General features: G+C 46.9%; 1 protein-coding gene across 3 annotated transcripts in view; it reads right to left on the bottom strand.

Moving 5' to 3' along the window:
• The window catches only part of LOC146049359 (Fc receptor-like protein 5), a 68,994-nt gene that overhangs the window by 12,032 nt on the left and 30,601 nt on the right, over positions 1-26,361 (bottom strand). For all 3 annotated transcript variants that reach the window (XM_083165856.1, XM_083165857.1, XM_083165855.1), the window contains exons 5-7: positions 25,208-25,441; positions 24,140-24,421; positions 2,435-2,716 (exon numbers count right to left, since the gene is read on the bottom strand). In XM_083165856.1, coding sequence (XP_083021982.1) covers positions 2,435-2,716; positions 24,140-24,421; positions 25,208-25,441 — 798 coding nt within the window. The remainder of the gene's footprint in view (positions 1-2,434; positions 2,717-24,139; positions 24,422-25,207; positions 25,442-26,361) is intronic.

Here is a 26,361-nt window from a genome sequence, read left to right on the forward strand (position 1 = left end):
ATATATGTGTATGAGTGTGACTTGTATGTGAGTGTGTATGAGTATAGGTATGCATGAGATTGACATGTGTTTGTGTGTAAGATAAGTATGTGTGTGCATGAGTGTGATGTGTATGTGTGACATGTGTGTAAGACATGTATATAGGAGTGTGACATATGGGCGTGTAAGACATGTATATGTATGTATCAGTGAGGCACATGTGTGTAAGGTGTGACGTGTGTGTAAACCAGTGGTCTCCAACCTTTTTTGGGTCGGGAGCTACTCGCGACAAAATAAACCGCTCGAAGAGCTACTAAAGTAAAAAAAATTAAAAAATCTGCATAATATCCCAAAAAATGCCCTTTACACATAATGCCACAAACTGTAATGCCCCTGACACATTATGCCACACACTGCAATGCCCCAAAACATACCTCCCAACACTGGAGGCAGAGGAGAAGAGTTATCTGCGCGTGCCGTAGGCACGCGCCAAAAATTAGAAGTTTCAGCTACTACCGTGGAACTCCTGCGAGGCTACATCCCCCATTTTTTCCACACACACACCGTGATGCCCATTATACATATGTCACACACCGTGATGCACCATGTTACATATGCCACACACCGTGATGCACCATGTTACATATGCCACACACCGTGATGCTCCATTATACATATGCCCCACACCAGGATGCTCCATTATACATATGCCCCACACCGGGATACTCCATTATACATATGCCCCATACCGGGATGCACCATTATACATATGCCCCACACCGTGATGCACCATTATACATATGCCACACACCGTGATGCACCATGTTACATATGCCACACACTGTGATGCACCATGTTACATGTGCCCCAGAACTTTGAACTCCATTATACAAATGCCACACCGTGATGCTCAATTAAACATGTGCCACACACCGTGATGCTCCATTATACATATGCCACACCGTGATGCTCCATTATACATATGCCCCACACTTTGATGCTCATTAATTAATAATCATCCAGGTGTGTGGGGCATATGTCACACACATGATGTCACACACATGATGCACATTATTCAAATGCCCCACAGCGTGAAGCTCATTATTAATGAGCATCAAGGTGTGGGTCATTTCTATAATGGGCATCATGTGTGTGGCATCATGTGTGTGACATATGCCCCACACACCTTGATGATTATTAATTAATGAGAATCAAGGTGTGGGCCGGGGCATATGTTTAATGGGCATCCTGTGTGTGGCATATGTTTAATGATCAAACATAAACATATGCCACACACATGATGCCCATTTTACCTCAAGGCTCAAGCAGTAAAATTATTTATTACCTGTCGCAGGACTGATTTTCATGCAGGGCAGGCGTCTGTAAAAGCTGTGGCGCAGGACTCTGTGCAGGGCTGCAGGCTATGCTGCAAAAAGAGCGCAAATTCCTGCGCTGGGGACGTGCTGGGGACGTTATTGGGCGGCTACCTCCGGACCTAAGACCTCCTGCCGCAAAGCGAGGAGGTTACACACTGCCGTGCCGTGAAGTCGGGTTCACACACTGCTGTCTGACCTCCTGCCGCCAAACAAGGAGGCGCATCGCGGCAGGAGGTCAGTGGGAATGAAAAGCTGCGCCGAGCTACCACATAACGGCAGGCGAGCTACCCGTCGCTCGCGAGCGACGGGTTGGCGATCGCTGGTGTAAACCATGTATGTATGATTTTGACTTGTGTAAGACATGCATGTATAAGTGTGACATGTGTGTGCAAGACACGTATGTGCATCCAGGCCCCCGAATCTATCATCCCACCCCCACCCCCCGGGCTTGGTTACTATGCGGTATATGGCCAAACTGCTGAAAATAAGACATACGGTACATTTATTAAGCTCGAAATACATCCAGAATCCAGAAATACACTTATTTTTGACATTTACTATCCCAAAAATACGGCAATTCGTATTCGTATTGATGTGCTATCAATATGAATACAAATTGCCGTATTATTGGGATAGTAAATGTCAAAAATAAGTGTATTTCTGGATACACTTATTTTTTACAAATTTCCTTTAGTAAATTTACCCCAAACTGTCTGGTTTTTATCACCGGTCAATAACCTCTCATTTTTCAAACCAAGCCTGTTACTTCACAGGTAGGAGCTGATTGGCCGGTGATGAAAACCAGGTGATAAAAACCAGACAGTTTATCACTTCACCGAGCTTAATAAATCTGCCCCTCAGACAGAGAACCCGACCACGCCAAAGGACTGCTGCAAATCTCATTGGTACACGCACATGCTAATACCATGTTTATAGATGCTACGTCTCAGTCCGCGCCCGTTCTGATGCATGGCTGTATAAGGGGGAAGAGATTGGCAGTGCCATTAGCACAGGCGCTGAAAGACCGCATCTGCCTACAACGCTGAATAACGCCCATGATATCAGTATTCCACGCTTACCTTGTATCTGTACATATAACACGCTACTCTTCTTTCTCACACTGCCGCTGGGAGTCCTGACATCACAGGTATAATTCCCAGAATGCACCAGCTGCGCTGGTGAAACGCTGTATGAAGTGGACGCGCTGAAGTCCTGCACGTTACGCTCATCTTTGAAGAAAGCAAACTGCAGATTTAAGGCGTATCCCAGCCTGGTGTTGGCGTTACATGTCAGGTTCATAGCGGCACCTTCCGGTATTTTATCTGTATGAGCCAGGCTGATTTCTGGATCGGGGAACAGCTCTAGAAGAGAAAATGAATCAACTGAAATGATCTTTTCTGCATATGCTATGGTCATGCCCCGTGATTGTAAACTTTTGGATGCAGGTCAAGCAGGCCATAGTGTCAACAAGAATTCCCTTGGATACACTTGCACCCTTGGTGTGCATCTTGGCATCCATAGAGGAAGATGTCCTTGACCAAAACACTCAAAGATACATTCACAAACTATGTATGTTGGCAAAGGTGTGCATTGCGAGGACATGGCTGGCTCCCAATGGCCCAACTGTCCACACATGGATCTCATTAACTCAAGATGTTCTTAAACATGAAAAATCTGTTTATATCTCTAGAGAAGCGGAGGGGAAATTTATCAAGATTTGGGATAGGTGGCTCTCATCTCCCTTTTTGCAACTTCCTCTACTAACTGCTTGATATATAATTATTACCATTAATCGAGTTACCTGACTGAGTCCATATATGCTTTACATGATGTCGGTTCCTCTGGATTTGGCAATAATATACCATAGATGCATTCTATTTATGCAATGTTTTGATCTGTGTATTCCAGACAAGCAATGTAAAATTATAATAATTACTATATATAAATCAGTGTAAATACAAGCGTTTGGTTAACATTATTTCTATGCTTTAATGTATGACCATACATGTATTTCAGTGCAGCACAAAAGGTTGTGGCAGGAATGTTGAATGCCACTATGGGCGGTATTCAATGAGCCTGATTCGCCATGTTTTTATGGCGATTTTGTGCTGTAAGGCGAATTTCTGACTAAAACTGTGATTCGCCCTATTCAATGACCAGATGGCGAATACATTTCAAGGTTTTTTTCGCCATGATTCACCGAGTAGCAATCGCTATCTTTTTATGGTAAAGTGGAATGTGAACTTTTAAAATAGTGTTTTGTTTTTTACATTTGGTGTAAAAAAAATCAGGAATTTTATTCTGAGGAGGGGCATGCTATTTTTATTCATGTGCTGTAAGCACATGAATATATATTTAATTAATTAATGAATTTTTACACAGACCAGCCAGCAGGGGTCCGGGAGCCGAGCCGCTCATTAGATATTCATATATTCACTGCACCCGATCATTACCATATGCATGATCGGGTGAAGTGAATATACCCGGTCCCCTGCTGGCACCCCTGGGGGGCAGCCTGTGCTGCCTGGCTCCTGGGGAGCCCACCTCCCCCCCACAAACGTTCTGGGGCAGGCAGGGAGACTTCCATCTCCCTGCCTGCCACCGTCCTCAGGCTCCCTGCGGCATCGCCGCAGGAGTTAAAATTCACCGGTCAGGGGCAGTGAGCCCCTGACTCGTTGAATACTGGAGCCGGCGAGGCTCCGGAACGCGGCGAGCAGTGGCGAAATGCACATTGCCAAAATGCTCATTGAATACCGCCCTATGTCTCTTTTTTAATGTTGTCTTTATGTTGTGGTTGTAACTAAATACAATGTGTCACGGACCCACCGGTCGCCTGCTCCGATACGTCAATCTGAGCAGTGCCGGCCGTGACTGGGGTTCACTCAGGACACTCGGGTCCTTTCCTTGAGGTACACTGCCACCAGCCAAAACCTGATTTTAGCGCCTGAAACTGCGCAAGGGGCGGCTTGGCTCGCCCCTGACCGCACAATACAAGATAACAATGGTAACGTTTTCCAGCCTTTCTCTTCTGAGGCTAATGAGTCTTAGGAACACAGAACCAGAACTGAGAATATGTATTATTTATTCCTAGAAATACTACAGAGCTTTAGAAAATAGTTACAAGATTTTACAATGATTTTAAAAGTACACACGAGTTTTAAATGCAATTTCAGAAATAAAACAAAAGGAAAAAAATGACAGAACCTATCTTACACTTAAATACAGATCCTGACGTGGGGGGGTTCTCCACAAGAAATCTCTTGTCGCTTACAGCCTGTTTGCTAGACCCCCAGGTAGTGACACTGACTATAGGGAGAAGGGTCTTAGTTATACCTTGAAGACTCCCTCATCCCTCCCACCCTTGGGATTTTTAACCATTCCCTTGCTGAGCCTAGTGAAGGTGCCCAGATATAGGATCTTTCCCATAAAGAATTTGTCCCTGCTTTGAAGTAGATTTTATACATTCCTCAAGTGATAAGAGGTGATTTAGTGCAGGGCCAGAGCACCTTTGGCCTGTTGGCTGGACACTATTGCTCTCCCCCAATCTGGTTTATGAGGGGTCTCAGATCTTATCTTACATCCTAACTCCAGAGGAGTCCACAGATGGCTACACTCCCTGGGTCACCAATAGTCCACACACATAATACATGACATGTTCTGATCTCCCACATAATAATCACAGGCGGCATGATTTTACCAAACATACCAGACATACATTGATTGAACAGATAATCATAACAGGAGGCATACGTTAATATACGTTAATTTGATCGATCACCTGATCTGATTGTTACACCTCCCCCTTTTAAAATGGCGCACAGCTATTGCCAAATTGATCCCCAACTTAAGTCTGGAGGCGTGGATAGACGCTGGCATTGTTGATTTGGGACATATGGTCCAAGGGGGATCACTGATACAATTTTCAGGGCTCCAGGAGAGGTTCGGGCTCTCCAAGAACGATTTCTACAAATACTTACAAATCCGTCACTGGTTAACGACTCTTAGAGGAAGCACAGGCCCCATCCTGCCAGCTCCCACCCTCATCTCCTCCAGGTTGCAGAATGGCTCTCACAAAGGTGGGATATCCAGGTGGTACGATTATCTGATAGCATCAACGAAACAAGGGAAACTCCCCGCCCAGCTCAAGTGGGAGACTGACCTTGACATCACCCTAGACGAGGAAACCTGGGATAACATCCTCTACTCAGGGTTTAAAATGTCTAAGTGCCTACTACACTCGGAGATGTTTTTCAAATTATGTCACAGGGCCTATTTCACTCCCCTACGCCTCCACGCTATCTGGCCTGAAGTCTCTCACTTGTGCTGGAGGGGATGCGGTGAGATTGGTTCTATATTTCACATATTTTGGCAATGCTCCCTCATTAGGCCCTTTTGGGAGGAAATATCCTCCCTGATCGGCAACGTGTTGAAGTCCACGACCCGGCTAGAGCCCATCACAGCTTTACTCCACTACAGCAATGTAGAAACGGGGTGACCTTTATATCCTAAGGCATATCCTAATCGCAGCGAAAGCCGCCATTGGGCACCTCTGGAAGTCGGCAGAAACCCCTTCGGTACGAGGTGTGATCAACAAGGTGCACACACATTTTCTCTATGAGACGATAAATGCTCGCTACTCATCTTCGGCTTCCTCGATACACCTGAAATGGCTTAAATGGATGGAGTTTAGAGAGTCCCAGGGTCTGTCAGTTTCCTCTGGCGTTCCCTGGGACACTACTGCATTCCACTCTCCTCCTCTCCTGTCAAACAGTTAACATGTCCATGTTTACAATGTATCATGCAATGTCCCCAACTTAAGATCGTACACCCCTCCCATCCCCTCGTGTGTCTGTCCCCCACTCTTCTGCCTTCCTCTGCCTTCCCACCTTTCTTCTGCTTTCTTTTTCTCTCCCCAATAGCTATCCTTCTCTCCTTTGACACTGTAATCTTGCTTTCAATTGTAATTTTTGGGGCGCAGTTGAAATCAAACACTAGCAGCTAATATGCAGGACAGCTAGTTAGATTAGTTGATTCATTGTTCAATGACTTTGTCGGATTCACTGTTCTACCTCTGTTTCACTTATGTATGTATCTTTTCACTGCTGACCCAATAAAAATTTAATATTCAAAAAAAATAAAATGGCGCACAGAGGCGGTGACCCACGTCACCGTCTCATCAGTGCGCTATTAACTACATCACCTGGACGGGTAGCAGTGGTCTCTGTGCTGAGACAGACTGCCACTGATTCTGTGGGATCTGTACAAACACTTTCTTATACTTGGCCTCTGTCATGGCACCACCTGACGCCATAGCCGTGGCTAGGGTGGGCAATGGGCATAGTCCCTGTCCCTCTCGCAGGAGATGGCAAACTAAAATCACACAGGTGTCCTCGAACCCATAGTCTGTGAGCACACTGATATAGTGGGAGCTGTGTCCATCCCGGCTGGCAATGACACAGCCCACCACAGCTGTGCGTCGGACTCCTGGACACGGATTCTCCCCTGCAGCTGGCAGTTTGGCCTTACTCACTGGGATCAGTACCAGACCATTCCGCCACACCCCAAACGCCCATCCCCCTGGGACTCGTAACTCAGCACGTCTAACTATACCACAGGTGTGGGGCATTCTCCCAGCACTATATACAGACTTAAAAATGTCTTCCCAGCACCTCTCCTGAGCTGACTGACCCCCCCCTCCCCTTCACTGGGGGGAAGGTCCACTCACTCAACACCTCACACCTCATCCTTTTGTGAGGAGATTCGCTCTCTGTGTCTGTGTGTGTGAATTGTGAAGGGGGGCACGTTTCTGCAAGGGGGAATACCAGCAGGTCATTGTCCCCTGTCTTGGGAACATCCCAGCTCAGCCTTTCCGAGGTTAATGGAGCTGAGTTTACCTGTGCTTCACGGGCCCTCCCACCCTTCTGGTTACACACAGCAGCTTCCCTACTAGCCACTGGCTCTATTCCTGACACAACCCTCTCACTGTACCCAGGGGTATCTTTCCCACTTCCCAGGTATGGGGCAGCCTGTGCAGGGTTGGTTCTCAGTTCTGCGTGGAAAGCCAAGCTTTCCATGTCAGTCCAGGACACCTTCCTGAGCCTGACCTTCCCTCCCAGACCCGCAGGTTCTGTGGCTGGGGTGGTGCCACTGAGGTTCTCAGGAGAGGCATCCGTTATCCAGTGATGCTGGAAAAATGCACTCTCTGGAGGGTTCTCAGTGTCTGGAGGTAACCCCTGCTGTGTTCCTGTATCTGTGTTTGTGTGGCTACAGTAAGGAGGGGGGTTTGGGGGGAAAGCTGCAGTAAGGGACACTCTCTCCCTATCTGACAGGTCTACAGTGCACACAGGACCCACCGGGTCACTTATTATACCTGGTACCACATTTCCCACAGTAGCGCAAGACATCACATTATCAACAGTAACATCAATACCATAACCTGGGGAGACATCCTCCAATACCTTAATGACACCACCATCAGCACTCCTACCACTGATGAGTGAGGGTGTCTCATTCCCAACTAGATTAGGGCATTCATTTAACCCCACAAACTGGCAAGGATTACCCACTATACCTGTCTCTAACTCACCCTCCACCTCCACCGAAGGTACGGCACTATCACAGATCATCCCAGGGGCTTCACACAAAATAACAACATTGCAATGTTCAGCATGGTTACATACTACCTGAGATGCATCATATGGTTCAGAAGGGTTAGCGACATTGACAGATATGTGTGGAGTTAATAAAAGTCCCACATCAGTAGTCCCACACATACTTGTGTGCATACAGTCAGAAAGTCCCATTCCTATTTCCGACATAGTCTCTTCCCTGCATACTTTCACTATGCAGTCAGCCTCTTCCGGCAACAAATCTGGAGCAACGGGTGGGAACATGCTGCTCACATCTTCCAGCAGTTTAAACTGGGCCTTGTGATGTGAGGTCTCTGGAACAGGTTCCACACCGATTGTAGCAGGCCGGGGTACCATGTCCATGAGGGAAACCTTGGTAGGCTGTGTCGTTGGTTCCATAGCTGGTGATAGAAGCTGTTCCAGGCGATTCCTTTCAGCCTCTGCCCAGCGGCACTGCTCTTTCCACCATGGGGTATCAAGCTTTTTACAATCATACGCATATTGCTGCGCTATTTCAAAACAGTCCGTCAGGTCTCTCAGCAGCAACCAAGGAGTCGCATCGGGACCCCAGGTTAGAAACTCGCCGCGATACATGCCGAAAACATTGCGCTCATCATTTCGTGCATGGGTGAGCCGCTTGATCATCTCCCAGCGGGAATTGTTGGGGCAGGAGATACCTTGCAGCTGACATTCTGTAGTGAGTTCTTCTGGGCTCATAAGCCTAAACGGATAATCATCACCATATGGGTCAGAATACTCACTGGGCTCTTCTGGTGCTGTAGGGGATTGGTACTCTGCAGTCTCCCTGATTGCCACACATCCTACAGTCTCCCTGGTGCTAGCGGAGATGTCACCTCTCTGAGCACCAGCTGTAGTGTCCAGGGCCAGCTCATTACTCACAACCAAGCTGACACTCACTTGGCTTCCTCTGTCTGCTTCCAAGACAGGGAACTGTGCATGACGCTGTCCGGTGAAATTTGCGTCAGCGGTGATTTGGGACCTCTGTCCCTTGTTAGGCTCCCCATGATTGATAACAGAGTCCACATCATGATCCAACACATTATTTACTTCCGCAGACAGTAAAAGTTCAGTACGAAGCCCATCTCCTGCTAACTCAGTAGCCATGGCAGATAAAGTCTCACGTAAAGGTTCGCCATCATGATGCCCTGTATCATCCTCCACTGGTTCACCAACAGCGATCAGCCCTCCGAGCCTCACCAGTTCCAACTGGTACTCACGCTCGGCCTGACGCTCTGCAGCCTCAGCCTCTCGTATGGCTTTGCACTCCGCAGCCTCTCTGTCCACAGTGGCTTTGCGCTCCGCAGCCTCTCTGTCCACAATGGCTTGGCAGAACTGCACCAGCTGCAAAGCGAATACGGGGTTCACATTCTTCATTTGCCTGCTAGCAGCTAGAAGGTCGCTCTGCAGTGTAGACTTGCTGGGTCCAGCAGAAGTGTTTGACCCTGGCGCGGAATCGTTTGTACTGTCCAGTGCTGACTGAGCCCCTGGGGTAGGATTGTCCATGGACTGGTTTCCTCCAGCAGCTAGAGTCCGATCGGCATCCACTAGCGCCTGAATCATACGTTTTCTACTCTGGCCAGACCAAGGGATATTCCTCTGCACACACACGACCGCCAGGTCATCTCTCCTCATCTGCTGGTAATCAGCCATCCGGAGTCTCACACTTGTCAAATAAAATGATAGGAAAGAAAAACAAGAGAAGGGAGGGAACAGAAATTGCATCCACTGTGTGACTTTTAAAACTATAGTAAAGCTCTGAGTTCTGATTCTGGTGATGTGGGTATTTCGCACAAAATTCTACCCACACTCACTTAAGTTCTTAAAGAGAAAAATGAATTCTCCATCCCACCGCTGCCACCAAATGTCACGGACCCACCGGTCGCCTGCTCCGATACGTCAATCTGAGCAGCGCCGGCCGTGACTGGGGTTCACTCGGGACACTCGGGTCCTTTCCTTGAGGTACACTGCCACCAGCCAAAACCTGATTTTAGCGCCTGAAACTGCGCAAGGGGCGGCTTGGCTCGCCCCTGACCGCACAATACAAGATAACAATGGTAACGTTTTCCAGCCTTTCTCTTCTGAGGCTAATGAGTCTTAGGAACACAGAACCAGAACTGAGAATATGTATTATTTATTCCTAGAAATACTACAGAGCTTTAGAAAATAGTTACAAGATTTTACAATGATTTTAAAAGTACACACGAGTTTTAAATGCAATTTCAGAAATAAAACAAAAGAAAAAAAATGACAGAACCTATCTTACACTTAAATACAGATCCTGACGTGGGGGGGTTCTCCACAAGAAATCTCTCGTCGCTTACAGCCTGTTTGCTAGACCCCCAGGTAGTGACACTGACTATAGGGAGAAGGGTCTTAGTTATACCTTGAAGACTCCCTCATCCCTCCCACCCTTGGGATTTTTAACCATTCCCTTGCTGAGCCTAGTGAAGGTCCCCAGATATAGGATCTTTCCCATAAAGAATTTGTCCCTGCTTTGAAGTAGATTTTATAAATTCCTCAAGTGATAAGAGGTGATTTAGTGCAGGGCCAGAGCACCTTTGGCCTGTTGGCTGGACACTATTGCTCTCCCCCAATCTGGTTTATGAGGGGTCTCAGATCTTATCTTTTTTTTTTTTTAAACAATATTTTTCTTTATTGAAGCATGACATACAATAAACGTGCATCGTAAATGTGTTTCCATTGTGCATATCATGATCTGCAGTCACATATGTTTATACATAAAGAGAATGAACAAGTTGTTACAAACATTTAGCAATAGTGCCTTTTGTTACATACAATCGACATAACGCTTAAAAGGTAAGGTAGTACTTTTGGATCCGCGCCTATACCCTTCCTAGTCCCAACTAAGGGAGCTCATCACGTGCAGCAAGCAATATTGGGTGGTCCTGAGCACACACTCGTGTTTCATACCACAGGGTGTTCTTGAAACATTTCCATATTTGTTCTTTCATAGAATCTGACAGGGTCTCTATGTAGCTTTCCCACGTTTCGAAAAATTTCTCCGTAAATTTTTCTTTTTGTAGTGAAGCCTCCAACCACTCCATTCTAAAAATGTGGGACAATTTATCTAAAAACATTGAGAACGGGGGGGCTGTGGGTTGAATCCATAATTGGAGGATGCATTTTTTTGCAGCCGCCGATACTATTATGAGTAACTTTTTGACCCCTAATGCTATTCGAGTACGTTCCGGTGTTATACCGAATATCGCCCATTCAGGTGTCAGAAGTAGGCAATTTACTAAATGCTGATTGACAAATCTCCAAACCTGGATCCAAAACCTTCTTATGATCGGGCATTCCCACAAGCAGTGGAATATGTCTGCCCTTTGGGAGCCACATCTAGGGCAGGAGTGATTCGCTAGCGTTCCCATAAGATATCTACGGTGTGGTGATAAATATGTTTTGTGGAGTACATTTAAAAATAACTCTGTGTAAGATGATGCTGATACTAGCTTAACCGACATTTCAAATGTTCGCAATATTTTTTTGAGTGTGAGGGATGGGAATTGGCTTTTCCATTGTGCTAATCCTGTTTGCTGGGTCTCATAATTGATGGGGACATGAAGGAATAAGTAATGCACAGAAATCGCCTTGAAAGAGGGGTTCGGTGTCGCTAATAATGTATCCAGTGGGTTGTTATAATCTTTCGGGGAAAGTGTCCTGGAGAGGCTAGCTACATAGTGTTGGGCTTGTAAATAAGCCATGGGGAAAGGTGCTAGCATTGGGAATTTTTCCACAGCCTGCGCAAACTGTAGCGGTTTTTTAGTCTCACAATCCATTAGTTGCTTGACCGTTTTCAAACCCTGTCTGTCCCATAATGAGAAGGGGTGACAAGCAAGCCCATTCTGGAAAGAAGGGTTACTTACAAAGGGGAGGAATAATGATGTATGGGAGTTTATTGTATGTTTATGACGTAATATGTGCCACACTTTTCGGGTGGTCATTAAGAGTGGGTTATCCCGAATTGGTACAGGGATTTCTTCGTCAAGAAGATGTAAAAAAGAGACTATATTTATGCCAGTCAGGAAAGCGCCCTCTAGAGCCGTATTGGAGTAGATGTTTTCTCCATGTATCCAGTCGCGGAGGTAACGTAGGTGAGAGGCATAACTATATTCACTTATGTTAGGCAAATTAACGCCACCATTGGATCTTTGCTGTTGTAGTTTGACCATACTAATTCTAGCCCTTTTACCATTCCAAATGAATGTGCGGATCATTTTATCAATCTCTAGGGCGTCTTTTTTGGTTAGCAAAATTGGAAGGGATTGTAATGGGTATAATATTCTGGGAAACAGGATCATTTTGACCAAATTTGCTCGTCCTAGATACAAGAGGGTTAGGTGTCGCCAGCGTTCTGTGTCTTCCCGCATAGTGCGTATTATGTTTTTTAAATTAAGAGTGTACAGGGAAGCCAGGTTTTTGGGGAGCTGTATCCCTAGATAAGTGATGGCTTTGGTCGCCCATTTAATGGGAGTATCCCTATGCCATGTAGGGAATTTGTAGCCCGGTTTTAAATAAAGGGCGGTGGATTTATCAAAGTTAACCTCGAACCCGGATACCGATCCAAATTCCCTGATACGGTCCATCAACGGTCCAAGGGTCCTCCTAGGTCTGGAAATAAATAAAAGAACATCGTCGGCAAAAGCCGATATCTTAATCTCTTTATCCCCCAAGTTAATGCCCTTAAATTGTGTCCAGCTCTGTAGTACTCGAAGCATGGGGTCTAATGCCAGGTTAAAGAGCAAAGGTGAGAGGGGACAACCCTGTCTTGTACCCCTAGTCATTACGATCCTCTCCCCGACTGTACCATTCACCAACAGGGCTGTAGATGGCTGACAATAAAAGGATTTGATAGTATTCTGGAATTTTGAGCCAAATCCTCTCCTCTCCAATATTTCATAAAGGTATGGCCAAGACACCATATCAAATGCCTTTGTCGCATCCAGGCTCAAAAGCATGTTTTGTGTAGTGGATTGGAGGCTGGCCGCCATCACAGCCGCTATTGCTGTACGTATACCCTTTACGGAGTGTCTGCCCTTAGTGAAGCCTAGTTGGTGGTCCGTTAGCATAGTAGCTAGAAAAGTTTGGAGCCTATCTGACAGTACTTTAGCAAGCAATTTGAAATCTACATTTAATAATGTAATAGGGCGGTAAGATGATGTTTGAGTCAGGTCCCTGTCCGGCTTAGGTATGAGTGTAGTGAATGCTCGGTTAAAATCAGGATACACAGGGTGGTTCGTTGTAATGTCAGTGTAAAGGGTATGGAGTGTCGGTACTATATCGTGGTGCAGGATTTTGTAATATTCTATTGAGTAACCATCCGGCCCCGGTGCCTTGTTTAGGTGCATGGAGGATATCGCTTTAGCAATCTCCTCCTCAGAAATTTCAGATTCTAGCATTTCACGTTGTGATGGTGTAATGCACGGGAGATGTGCTTCATCCAGTAATTTTGTCATTAGGATGGGGTCACTAGGGGTGGCTGTGTACAATTGGCTAAAATAATCCTGGAAAGTTTTGGCAATGTCTACAGTCTTAGTGTGTAAAACATTGGAGCGATTATCTGTGACAGCGGCTATGTGGTGTCGTCTTTTAAAACTTTTAGTCATGTTGGCCAGTAGTGTCCCGGTTTTGTTTCCCCATCTAAAGTATTTTTGTTTGGTATAATCAAGTTTCGTCTGGGCTTGGGTTGCTAAGAAACTGTCTAATAGGCGTCTGGAGTCGATGTATTTGTTATGGGTGTCGTCAGTAGGGTTATTGATGTAATCCGTTAAGTAAGTTTGCATGGTACTTTGTAGTGTTCTATACTGAGAGTTTATGTCCCTATTTCGCTTCGCTACATATGACATGATATGTCCCCTCATAACCACTTTTGAGGTTTCCCAGAACAAGACAGGGTTGTCCCAATGCTCCAGGTTGTCGTCAGAGAATTCTGCCCATTTTTGTTTGAGAAATGATTTAAATTGTTCAGACCGGTAAAGATATGACGGGAAACGCCAGGAAACAGGGCGAGGTGCGGCTGAGCCCATGCTTAGGGTAACAGACACAGGGGCATGGTCAGAGACAACTATATCTCCGAGGAGAGTTTTTGTAACATTTGAGAGAAGTGTGGACGAAAGTAGTAAATAATCGATGCGTGAGAAGGACCCATGGACCGCGGAGTGGAACGTGTAGGAACGATCAGTGGGATTAAAAAGTCTCCATGGGTCCACCAAGGAATGGTCGGCCAGCAAATTAGAAATATATTGCCAATGAGGGCTATGTATGTTCGTGGGTGTAAGGGATTTATCTTTAGAAGGGTCCGAAACCGTATTAAAATCACCTCCAAGTATTAGGTTATAATTGTGTCTACTAAGTAGGAGTTGGGAGATAGATTGGTAAAAGGCTTGTTGTTCGTTATTTGGTGCATAAATGTTTAGTAATGTGAATTTAGTGTCATGGATTTGGACATCTATCAATATGTATCGACCCCCTGGATCAAGAACAGTATCCAGGATAGTGTATGGTAGGCGGCGTGCAAAAAGGATTGCCACACCTCGGGATTTAGAATGATAAGAAGCCGATACACAGTTGCCAATCCAGCTTTCACGTAGTGTGGAATTGTCCTCCCTTTTCCAATGAGTTTCCTGCAAGTAAACTATGTCGGGTTGAAGCTTTTTAAGAGATGAAGTGATTCTCTTGCGCTTAATTGGTGTATTCAGGCCACCTGCGTTCCAAGTGACTATTTTTAGTGTGGGTAGTATTTGTGAGTCAGGACTGCAGGGCAATTGGGCTGTTGATGTCATCCTATACCTGTCAATGGGAATTTCAGTACTAGACTATGTGCAGTGGAGATGGGTGTACCCCAGTCCCAGCTAGCAGGGGCAAACCCAGAAGTTATTCTTAGCAGACGCGGATCCAAGTCAACAACAATAGATAACACATTACATAAACAAGATGAATGAAAAATCACATGCCTCAACACATTTTCAAAAATTTTCCTTACCAAAAAGATTTTGTGCCAGTCCCTGGTTTGTATTTCAGGGAGTGACAAATGTTTCAAAACAGTTATAACACATAAAGCAAGTGGTTGAAATTTGTAAGAACAATTGAACGTTCCGTACATAACTAGTTGTACAGAAATCAAATACAACTCCGGGGGGAGGTTTAGTGAGAAGTTATTTCAAGCTAGAGAGTCAGGGAGACTCATGTTGTGGGGGGGGAACCCAACGGGGTGCGGGCAGGAGAGCCCCTGGGTGTACTTCTTGACATGACATGTGCTCGTGCAGCCTCCGGGCTGTCAAACAAGAATGTTTGCCCATTATCAGTGAGCTTTAATCTAGCCGGGTACAAAAGTGCAAACCTCTTGTTATTATCGACCAGGTATTTGCAAAGCGGAGAGAACTCTTTTCTCTTTTGGGCCACCACGGCAGAGTAATCCTGAAAGATGAGAATACGGCGTTCGTCAATGAGTAGCTCTCTCTGTCTTTTAAATGCCGTCAGGATCCTCTCCTTGTCGCGGTAGTCCAAAAATTTCGCAATCACTGGGCGGGGGCTACTATTGGGTCTATCACGCTCAGGACCCAACCTGTGGGCCCTTTCAATATTTGGTGTACCTATGTCCTCTGAGAGGTGTAGAGATTCAATCAATTGCTTACTCAAGAAATCTATCAAGGCTGGCCCTCTGATTTGTTCAGGTATGCCGACAAAGCGGAGATTGTTACGTCTATGATGATTTTCCAAATCATCCACCTTGTCAAGCAGGGATTGACAGGAAGCGGTGTTGGATGTGCACGCCGTCTGTATAGCGATTACACTATCCTCAACATCGCTAACCCTTTGTTCTACCTCATCTAGCCTTTTGGCATGGTCAGTCAGCCGAGTCAGTGCTGAATCTAACGAGGTCTGTAACTTATCCAGTCTCTTATCAATTCTGGGTACCAACTGATCAAATTTCTCCTCAATTCTAGGCAGGAATGATTGGAGTTTTTCATCAATCAGGGGCCTGAGGGAATCAAATTTTTCCTCAATTTTTGGCATTATAGCATTTAGTAATGTTGCCGCCATGTCATGGCGGTCTGGGTGGGTTTCTCCTCTACCCATATCTGGTCCCTCCCGTGATGGTGATCCCTGTGAGGAGGATGGAGAGGGACCTCCCTTGGCCGGTGTTTTGGATGGTTTAACCATGTTACGGGCTGAAGACCTAGGGGGCAATGGAGATAAGGCCCTGTTGATAAATTTTTCCATACAAAACGAGTCTCCCAAGAGTTACAAGGTTTTAAGTAAACAATCCTAGGTCATAAGGTAATAAGTTCCCCCGGAGTACCGAAGAAAGAGAAGTTACATTTCTAAGATGACATGTCAAACCTTCTAAAGATGTAGCAATGAATAATTAACGTATGAGATTATAATGTAGCTCGCTTCTGTCCGAAAGCAGAAATTCACCAGGTATGCAGTAGTAGGCTAGGTAATTGTAGGGTGATACAGGCAGATTAATCTGTTAGCTAGCGATAGACGGAATCTTATGGAATTAGGTATGTATATAAGTTACAATTAATCCTCAGTGGCAAGCAGCACATACAGAGGGATAGAAAATGTTGCTCTGTTTCTCAGTACAATAGTGTTATAAGTGTAGAAATAACGGTTTCCACGGCAGCCCCTGGCAATGGATGTCACCAGCCAGTGCAGCTGCAGCACAGTCAACAGTGAGGTAATTATTAACAGGAGGATTTACAGTAAAACAATGTAGGTATTACAAGTAAAGTATCAGCAACACAAATATAGTAAGAATATAGGCTACAGTTCTGCGTACTGATGCCAGAAGGCGGCACTGATTATCAGAATTGGAGGCAAATCATTAGAGCCACAGTAATCCTTAAGACGTTCAGTTGTCCAGGGAGTTACAATATTATGAGGGGATGGTCCCCCTGAGAGAGAACAAAGTGGGGCTAAATGACCTCCACATTAACAAGTGAATCTGAAATGACTATAATAAAGAGCAGGGACCCACTCCAGAGTTCCACAGTACCCAATCAGTGTCAAGATTTAGGGTGCCAGTACCTCCTATTATCCCTGAGAGCTCCTGAGTGATCAAGGTCGTTGTCAGTGCTCCCTAAAGGAGTGTACTGAGCCTGGTGGGCAAAAGGGGTTCTCACAAATGATGAGTGTGTTCACAGCAAGATGCAGTAGCCTTATAGCAAGGAAGTGTTCAGCAATAGTATATGTTTAAGAGCCTCCGCTAGGGCTACACAGGGGGGGGGGGCAACAAAGGACAGTGTACCAGGGTGTGTGGGGGAGTGTGGGCAGGATAATGTATGGGAGATGACCAGCAGTGTTCTTGAGGAGGAAATACTCACGATCACCTTAACCTTCAGTGCCGCGGGCACATCCTCCTGTCTTCAGCTGTTTCAAGTGTCCGGTCGCGTAGGCACCGAGAGAGCTCACCAGCCCTCCTGCAGCAGCAGTGGCTGGTTCGCTGCGTACATAGGCAAACGCTGGTTTCCCAGCTGTAGTAGGTGTTTCTGAGTGCCAGGCGCGGTAGACACAAGAGGGGGAGAGGGGGGGAGAATACTCCCCAGAGTACCCAGCACAGCGGGTCAGCAGTCGGCGTCCGGGATCCGGTTTACGCTGGAAGCCCCCAATCTCCCCGCCACTCCGTTGATCAGTGGGTCACTGCCGTCTCCTCCGGGCGGCTCCCTGCGGCAGAAGTCGGTGTTCCTCCGCAGCGGCGACGTAGAGAGGCGCTTCCCTCCCCGCCTCACAGCCGCTCAGCGGGTCCTGGGCAGCGCGATTCCAGCGGGGGTTTCTCCGCGTCTTGGTGTAGGCAGGCGCTTCCCTCCCCGCTTCACAGCCGCTCAGCTGAGTGTCCAGGCTTCACGGAGGTTTCCCTTCCTCCGCAACAAGCAGGTGAGCAGTAGGACGCAGGTCTCCCCACCACCCGACCGGTCACCAGGACAGGGAGCACGGCAGGGCTATGGCGCTTACAGGGGTAGCGATGTGTCCAGACGAGGACGGTGTTCCCCGCTCTCCCTCCACTCCGTCGGGTACCCAGCAGTAGTTCCAGTGGAGAGCTGGTCTCTTCGTGTCTGGTCGGGCAGGTCAGTTGACGGCACGCCACTTTAGTTGCACCACGCGGCTCCAGCTATAGAGCCCGACTCCGGGGTTAAAGGCAAGGTATCCGCTCCAAATAAAAACACCTGCACGTTCCCCTAGGTAAAAGGAGGTTAGTGCTTGTGGTGTTATGAGGGATATGGATGCTCAGAGGTCAGGATGGCGATGGATGTTCTCTGAGGCTGCGGAGCTGTGTTAAGATGCGGCCATCTTAGATGCACCACCCACCGGAAGTCCTCAGATCTTATCTTACATCCTAACTCCAGAGGAGTCCACAGATGGCTATACTCCCTGGGTCACCAATAGTCCACACACATAATACATGACATGTTCTGATCTCCCACATAATAATCACAGGCGGCATGATTTTACCAAACATACCAGACATACATTGATTGAACAGATAATCATAACAGGAGGCATACGTTAATATACGTTAATTTGATCAATCACCTGATCTGATCGTTACACAATGAAAACCCCAATAAAAATGATTCAATAAAAAAAAAAAAAGCTTTTCTAGGGCCGCAGAGGTGAGCAAACCTTCCCTGTAACTCGCCCTTTATCTATCTTATCTTTATCTTGTCTGTAAAATACCAGAACCTACCAAATCAGCAATGGATATCTATACCAGGTTGAACTAGATGGTCGCAAGTCTTTTTTCAGCCTTACCTACTATGTAACTATGTAACGCTGTGCCTCGGTGGTAACCAATTGTGGAGTGCAGTGGTTCCCAAACTTTTATGAATCACGGCGCCCTAGAGCATCAAAATATTTTCAAGGCACCCCTAGGCCAAATGTTTCTTAACAAGAAATTCAGAAAAAAAAAGTAAATGAAGTGCATTGTGTTTATACGTCACAGTTATCTGGTGAGGGACAGGATTTGCTTCTGTTTGTCCACATATATTATGATTGGCAGCCACCAGCACTGGTTTTGCCTGGTACATTAACCATGAATAATATGAATTGATCTTGGTCCACCAACCCAAGGCACCCCTGCAAGTGTCCTGAGGCACCCCAGGGTGCCTAGTCAGACAGTTTGGAAACCACTGGCGTAGTGCATTGAAACACAGGAGCTGATTGGTTAGCACTTTATCTCTTGCTACAATATCGCTCTTTCATTAGCATATTTCTGCACATCCGCTGGATACTGGATCGTAGCTGCGAACGCATTACTGTACATCTGTGAACCAGGCCCTTTGTCATCTAGAACAAGAGGTCTGGAGTGAATGTGAATTGGGCTATTTTGTAATTACTACACACCTCCAGCCATGACGTTTCCATGTATTCCATTCATAGTGGTGTGCTATGACATCATACCCCAAACCTCTGACATCACTGCCCAGTCCTCAGATACATAGCGAGGACCAGTGTATGCCTATGCTGGTCTATACAAAAGATTATTTGTGTTGGCATTGTGGGGGTTATTTTGGTTCACTCCTTCTGGCAAATTCCTTCTCAGATGGACAAAACCAGATGCGTATTTTCGGACAGGAACCGAGTGTTCTTAGCCCCGCCTTCCGTACGGATCGCTCACACCGTCCGAATGCGGTAAGACGCTGACCGAACGGACCATGAGTGGATTTTTCACGTGAACACCTCATCCATCTGTGGAAACCTCTCCCATCATTCGATGGTCGCTGACCATGGAATGCTGAACCGAGTGGTCAGGCAGCACTGAGTGCATCCAGACCACTTGGGCATTTCTCCGTGCAAAAGCAGGGATATGGGCGGGCAGCTGGCATCCGGCCATGTTATATGTCCACCCTCCACACATGAGTCACGGCCGCATTACCATCTGTACACCCAGCGTTTTCACCGGAACGCCCATGAAACGCGGGGCATACGCATATGGTAATGAGCCCAAACAGCCCTTCACGCCCCTCTCCACCCCCTGTTCGGATTGTTCCAAACAATTGTTTTCTGTACAGAATTTACGCCGTATTCGGACGTGGGCGGCAATCGCACATGCGCAGATATGCCTCTGCACATGCGCAAACACCAACCATCGGCCGTCCGTCCTCATTCGGAGCCATCCGACTCAACCAGAATAGGGTTAGATGTAACGGGGGAAATTTACTAAGAGTACGAATACAATTTTTGGTACTCTTTACCTAGAACGGCGCCCACGATGTCCATCGCGGTCATCAGGGGTAAAAAATCGCGGGCATCGCATGCACTAAAAAAACGGGTGCGACGCGATGCCTGCGATTTTCCCATAGGGATCAATGTTAAAAGTGTGATTGGACGCGATTTTAGTGTTAAATGCCTCAATGCCCGCGATTTTTCCATAGGAAACAATGTTAAATGGGCCACAGAGCCCTAATAGTCCCCCTGAAGTCTTAAATGGCCCCCACAATTTTTAACGCCACCCCACGATCAACGTGAACCCGAAGCGTGGCGGTACGCGTCCTCCGACCTTTTCATACCCCCACTATCCACGTCGGCGTGGAGTTGAGAATAGAATAGTGTGGCGAGTGCAGCGAGCCACCGAGCCCGAAGCGTGGCGAGCGCACCGAGCCCGAAGCGTGGCGAGCGCAGCGAGCCCCGCGAGGGGACGCGAATACCTGTGAAGCCCGCGAAGGGACGCGTTTACCTGTGAAGGTATCCGTGTCCCCTTGCGGGGCTCGCTGCGCTCGCCACACTATTCTATTCTCAACTCCACGCCGACGTGGATAGTGGGGGTATGAAAAGGTCGGAGGACGCGTACCGCCGCCGCTCGCCACGCTTCGGGTTCACGTTGATCGTGGGGTGGCGTTAACAATTGTGGGGGCCATTTCTGACTTTAGGGTGACTATTTGGGCTCTGTGGCCCATTTAACATTGTTTCCTATGGAAAAATCGCGGCCATTGAGCCATTGAACACTAAAATCGCGTCCAATCACACTTTTAACATTGATCCCTATGGGAAATCGCGGCCATCGCGGGCATCGCATCGCACCCATTTTTTAGTGCATGCGATGGTTGCGATGGGCGCGATGGGCGCCGTTCTAGGTAAAGAGTACCCAATTTTTCGTATTTGTATTCTTAATATGAATGAATATGAATGCATACGGCTGTTTTAGCCGTATGCAAACTCGTGTTCCGGAGGGGAATTTACAAAGCAGTCAAATACGACTGCTTTGTAATCCCCAATTAATTCATATTAATTTGTACTAGCGGCCGTATATACGGCCACTAATACGAATTTGTCTAGGAAGTCTGCACGGTCAGATCCGTGCAAGCTGCAGTATGTAAAAAAATAAAAATAAATAAACGGCGTGGGGTACCCCCCCACGGCCGTAACCAGCACCAGGCTGAAAGAGCCGGGGCTGGTATTTAAAAAGATCATGAAACCGGCCAAATAGGGGCTCCGATGATTTTTTAAAACCGGCTCCAGGGCCAGGGCTGGTTCCCAAAATATGGGGGAGAAAGTGACTAGGGGTCCCTTATATTTTAAGAACCAGGCCCAACCAGCCAGCAGGGTAATGCCACAACTGGGGGGAGATTTTTTATACAAGTCCCCCGGCCAAAGCATTCAGCCCTCTGACCGGTCAGCCTGGAGGGGGGGGGGGCTACTCCCCCTGGACTTACCTGGCCAGGCTGAAGCCTGGTGCTGTCCTCGATGCCCCTGGGCGGTGGGCATTGAGCTGATAAAATGGTGTAAAAAAAATAGAATGAAAAACTATTGTCTTATACTGTGGAACTATGAGTCCCAGCAAGCCTCCCCCGCATGCTGGGACTTGGAGAACCACAAGGCCCAACCATTCAGTCCTGCTGAATGTTTGGGCCTCGGGCTGGTTCTTAAAATACGGGGGACCCCTAGTCATTTTGTCCCCCGTATTTTGGGAACCAGCCCCGGCTCTGGAGCCGGGGCTGGTTTTAAAAGATCGGCGGAGCCCCTATTTGGCCGGTTTCCTGATTTTTTAATACCAGCCCTGGCTCTTTCAGCCTGGTGCTGGTTACGGCCGTGGGGTGACGACGACCCCACACCGGTTTTTAAAATGTATTTATTTGTTTTTTTTTTTTTTTTACACACTACAGCCTTTCAACAGTAAATTAGGAATCACCATTCTTTTGAATTGTAAATACAAATACGAACGTGCCATAAATACGAATATTCGTATTTTTGGCATATTAAATGCCAAAAATACAAATACGCCTAAAAAAATTCTTATTTTACTATGAAAATACGAATTTCTTTTTACGAATTTACCTTAGTAAACTTCCCCCAAACATGTGCAGATTTAGGTGAGTTGTTTTGTTTCTGTGCAGGGTAAATACTGGCTGCTTTATTTTTACACTGCAATATAGATCTCACTTTGAAGTAAAACCTCACCCAAATCTAACTCTATCCAGTGGTGTAGCTGGGTTCCACAGCGCCCGGAGCAAGGGCATGTTTCACCCCCCCCCCCCCCCCCCCCGATTTGTAGTAGGTGGGAACCTTGCACGGCGAATAGGGGGCATGGCCTAACATTATACCACGCACCGTAATGCCCATTGTACATTTTAGCGATCTTCGTAATACCCATTACACATAAAGCCACATGCTGTAATGCCAATTACACATAAGGCCACACATGATGCCCATTACATACTATACTAGGTGATTCATTGTGCCCTATGGACACTGTTCGCACCATTATAAGGGGCTCAGCCCCCTTAACCTTCCATAAGTGGATGTGGGGGTACCAATATGGTATACCTATTATGATAATAAACCTTCCTATGTACCAATGGATTGGAGCACTGTGTGCTGTCTCTATATAAATGAATAAAACAGGGCTCCTGGTGATTCCAATAATAGTGAATAGACGGTGCAGAATAGATTATGTGAATACTTTAATTTAAGTACAGTAAATGGTGCACAATGACTAAGGGGGCTAGAATATACAGATATGGATGCAGAGTGTCCATGCAAAGTAAAGCAAGTTAATGCAGTCTCTGTGGATGAGGGGGTCGTGTTGCAGGGAGCTGGCCTCCCGACTCCCTGCAGTGCACGCCCCCTAAAGGTACCTGGAAGAGTCCCGCCGATGCTACCACAGTGGTGCAGAGGTCCCCCACTGTTGTGTTGGTCCCCCGCCGTCTATTGCAACTGTGCTGTGCGCTTTCTCCGGAAGGCAGCGGTCGTGGTGAGGTCTTCACCGTAGCTCAGTCTGTCCGGCTGTCCGGCGCGCGCCTGGTGATGACGTCACCGGGCGTCGGACTTCGCTACGCGGCTCCGGACTGATTGCTGGAGGCTGCTCAGACGCCGTATATGTGGTGGTCAGTAGGGAGATGTGCGTGTCTCCAACGCATTTATTGTGTCTATATGGGAGGGGGAGCAGGGCAGGGGAGCCGGCGGCAGAGCTCCGGCGCCAGGTGACATGTCGGCGCCTGGAGCATGTGCTCCGCCAGCTCCACCCTAGCTACGCCTCTGACTCTATCTACACATGTTTAATCTGCCCCACCTGCAGTGCACATGGTTTTGTCCATCTAAGAAGGAATTTGCCAGAAGGCGTGAAACAGAATAACCCCCTGTGCGAGGGGCGCAAAGCATGCACACCTCACACGCATGCGCCTATGATTCCTTTCATTGTAATGACAGACTCTCTTCTCACTGACATTTGCAGCTCCAGTTACTGAAGAATGATGAGGCTATCAGCCCCTCCCCCTGATGCAGTAATGTCATGCTGAGTGGTGATGTCAGCACTTCCCAGAGCATCCAGGTAGTTCGAGAGGCTGTGCGGTATGGTGTCATCCAAAGGGCCTGTGCCATAGGTGACTGCACCTGTCGCACACCCCTGCAATTGACCCCCCAAATATATAAGTATCCAACTCACTACAGTTGTGCTTGCAGATGCTAAAGTATCGGAGAAATTCTGTATGGCTCCAATTTTGGGACAGCTGCTCCGAAAAGCCCTGTCACTGACTCTAATTGTGAGCGGTGAGAGTTTCCACTTCTGCCCAATTGCCACACACAGACCCCCTGATAATGAATGGGCCCGGAACTTACAAATCTGAATAGAACCAAAAGCACTGAATAGAACGGGTCCAATATTACACTCACCTTGTATCTGTACATAGAACCCGTCACTCCTCTTCCTTACACTGCCGCTAGGAGTCCTGACATCACAGGTATAATACCCAGAATGCACCAGCTGCGCTGACAGAACGCTGTACATAGTGGATGCACTGAAGTCCTGCACATTCTGCCCATCTCTGTAGAAAGCAAATTCCAGGTCTGTGGTAGATCTGGCCGGGTTACGTCTGATGTCACAGGTCAGGGACATCTTATCGCCTTCGGTCACTGATGACTGACCAATTGTTATATGTGGGGTATCAAACAGAGCTGGAAGAGATGAGAACACAAAGGCTGGGTACGGTGTGATATGTGGGTCATTTATAGCAAATGCTGCGCAAAGTTGTGGATCTGGTGTTGTGCTTGGTTGTGTGTTGAGCACAGGTTAGAGTGTTCTGAAAACTGAACCCACCTGAAATTTGCAGTTCTGAGTACCTCAGAGAGAGGGCCAGGTTCTCACGCCAGGCTCGGGTCTCAAAAGTAGGTAAAACTGCAACTACCCGGTGGTGGATTCGGTAAAAGTCTCACTGGGAAGATGCCGTTTCCCCTCTGTGTTCTTTGGGCATCCCCATGTATTACTCTAAACTAGATGGGAGTGGGGTGGGGTACGACCTATTAATGCAATGGGCATTGGGGGCTGGTCTGTCCATTTAATAATGTGGTGAATAATGTGCTGGACTATTCATTTATTAGTGTGGTGAAGGCTTATAATTAAATGTAATGGGGGCTGGGTGTGGTGCGATTAATCATTTTACAGTGAGTGCGGAATATTAATTTATTGGTGAGGTATATTTATTATAATGGTTGCGTTTCGGAATGGGTGTTGGCTTTCCGCAGTGACAGGAGCCTGGTGCTGCAGTGTGATACTCTCCTGCAGCACTAGGCTCCCATCACAGAGGAAGAGCCAGCACCATTGGCAACCCAGTCAGTGTCCGCCATTCCTGGAGATGCTGGCTGCCCCCAGAGTGATGTAACCAAGATCCCTGTGAAGTGACTGCATTCACTGTACTGTATAGTGTAATATAAATCTATCATTGCTGAGGTTACCATAGTTACCTTGGATAAAGATAAACGTCTCATCCGTGTTATCATCCCTTGTACATCCGTATGTCCCGCTCATAGTCAGGTTTACCTTTGGAAAATGTAAATTATGCTTTTTAGATGTTGTATACTTATTAGCTTTGAAGAAAACTGTTGGTTTCTCCTTTGTGTTTGGAGACCGACTGTGACATCTCAGCGTCAGCGTGTCACCTTCATATGTATTGGGCGGAGCTTGCAGAATGAGAGAGGCTGAAAGCAGAAATAATGACGTGTTATATAAAATATACTCAGGTTTCTCATAAATCCACCCTGACCTAGCCCCTGACTCTGTATGAAGGCCTGCTGACATCACAGTGGCATCTAACCACATGCGCAGTACTGTGACCCTGCACCGGCTGCGCTAGGCTGCAGGGACGGGAGAGGAGACCTTTGCAGGGTTACAGAGCTCCGGATTGGTGAACTAGCGCTAGCAAAGTCTGTACTGCACAGTAATCAGTGATACGGGGATGTCATTAACGCCAAAATAATAATAAGTAGACCCCACAGAAAGCATTCAGATGTTACTCTCAGGTCTATGTATTAAGCCTTGGAGGTAGAAAAAAATGGATGGAGAAAGTATCAGCCAATCTGCTCCCAACTGTCATTTTCCAAACACCATCTGTAGCATGGCAGTTAGGAGCTGATTGGCTGGTACTTTGGGGCTTATTCATTAAGCCTTCAAGAGAACTAAAATAGGCAGACATAAAGTAGTGGCCAACCTAACTGACATGGTACTGGTTGTGTTTGAAAAATGACAGTTAAGAGCTGATTGGCTGGTACTTGATCTCTGTCTATTTTATCTCTCTCCAAGGCTTAGTACATAGACCCCTCAATATGTCACTAAACTGATTATAGGTGCGTGTGTGCTGAATGAATCACACATTGATAGCATCCATACTGTCATGAATTGTTTGCATAGTACATAATATAAGCAGATATACTGTAGTGATCATTTGGTACTTATGAGTTATCCGGGCGCCCGATTTCTAAATCGGGTCGGATCGGGCACATCGCATCGCATCGCATGCGACCATCGGATGCGATGCGATGCGATGACCCGATTTTTCCATAGGAATCAATGTTAAAATGGACTGAGTCCATTTTAACATGGAATTCAATGGGAAAAAGGG

This window comes from Crinia signifera, chromosome 12, assembly GCF_055691185.1.
Source record: "Crinia signifera chromosome 12, ASM5569118v1, whole genome shotgun sequence".
Classification (NCBI taxonomy): Eukaryota; Metazoa; Chordata; class Amphibia; order Anura; family Myobatrachidae; genus Crinia; species Crinia signifera.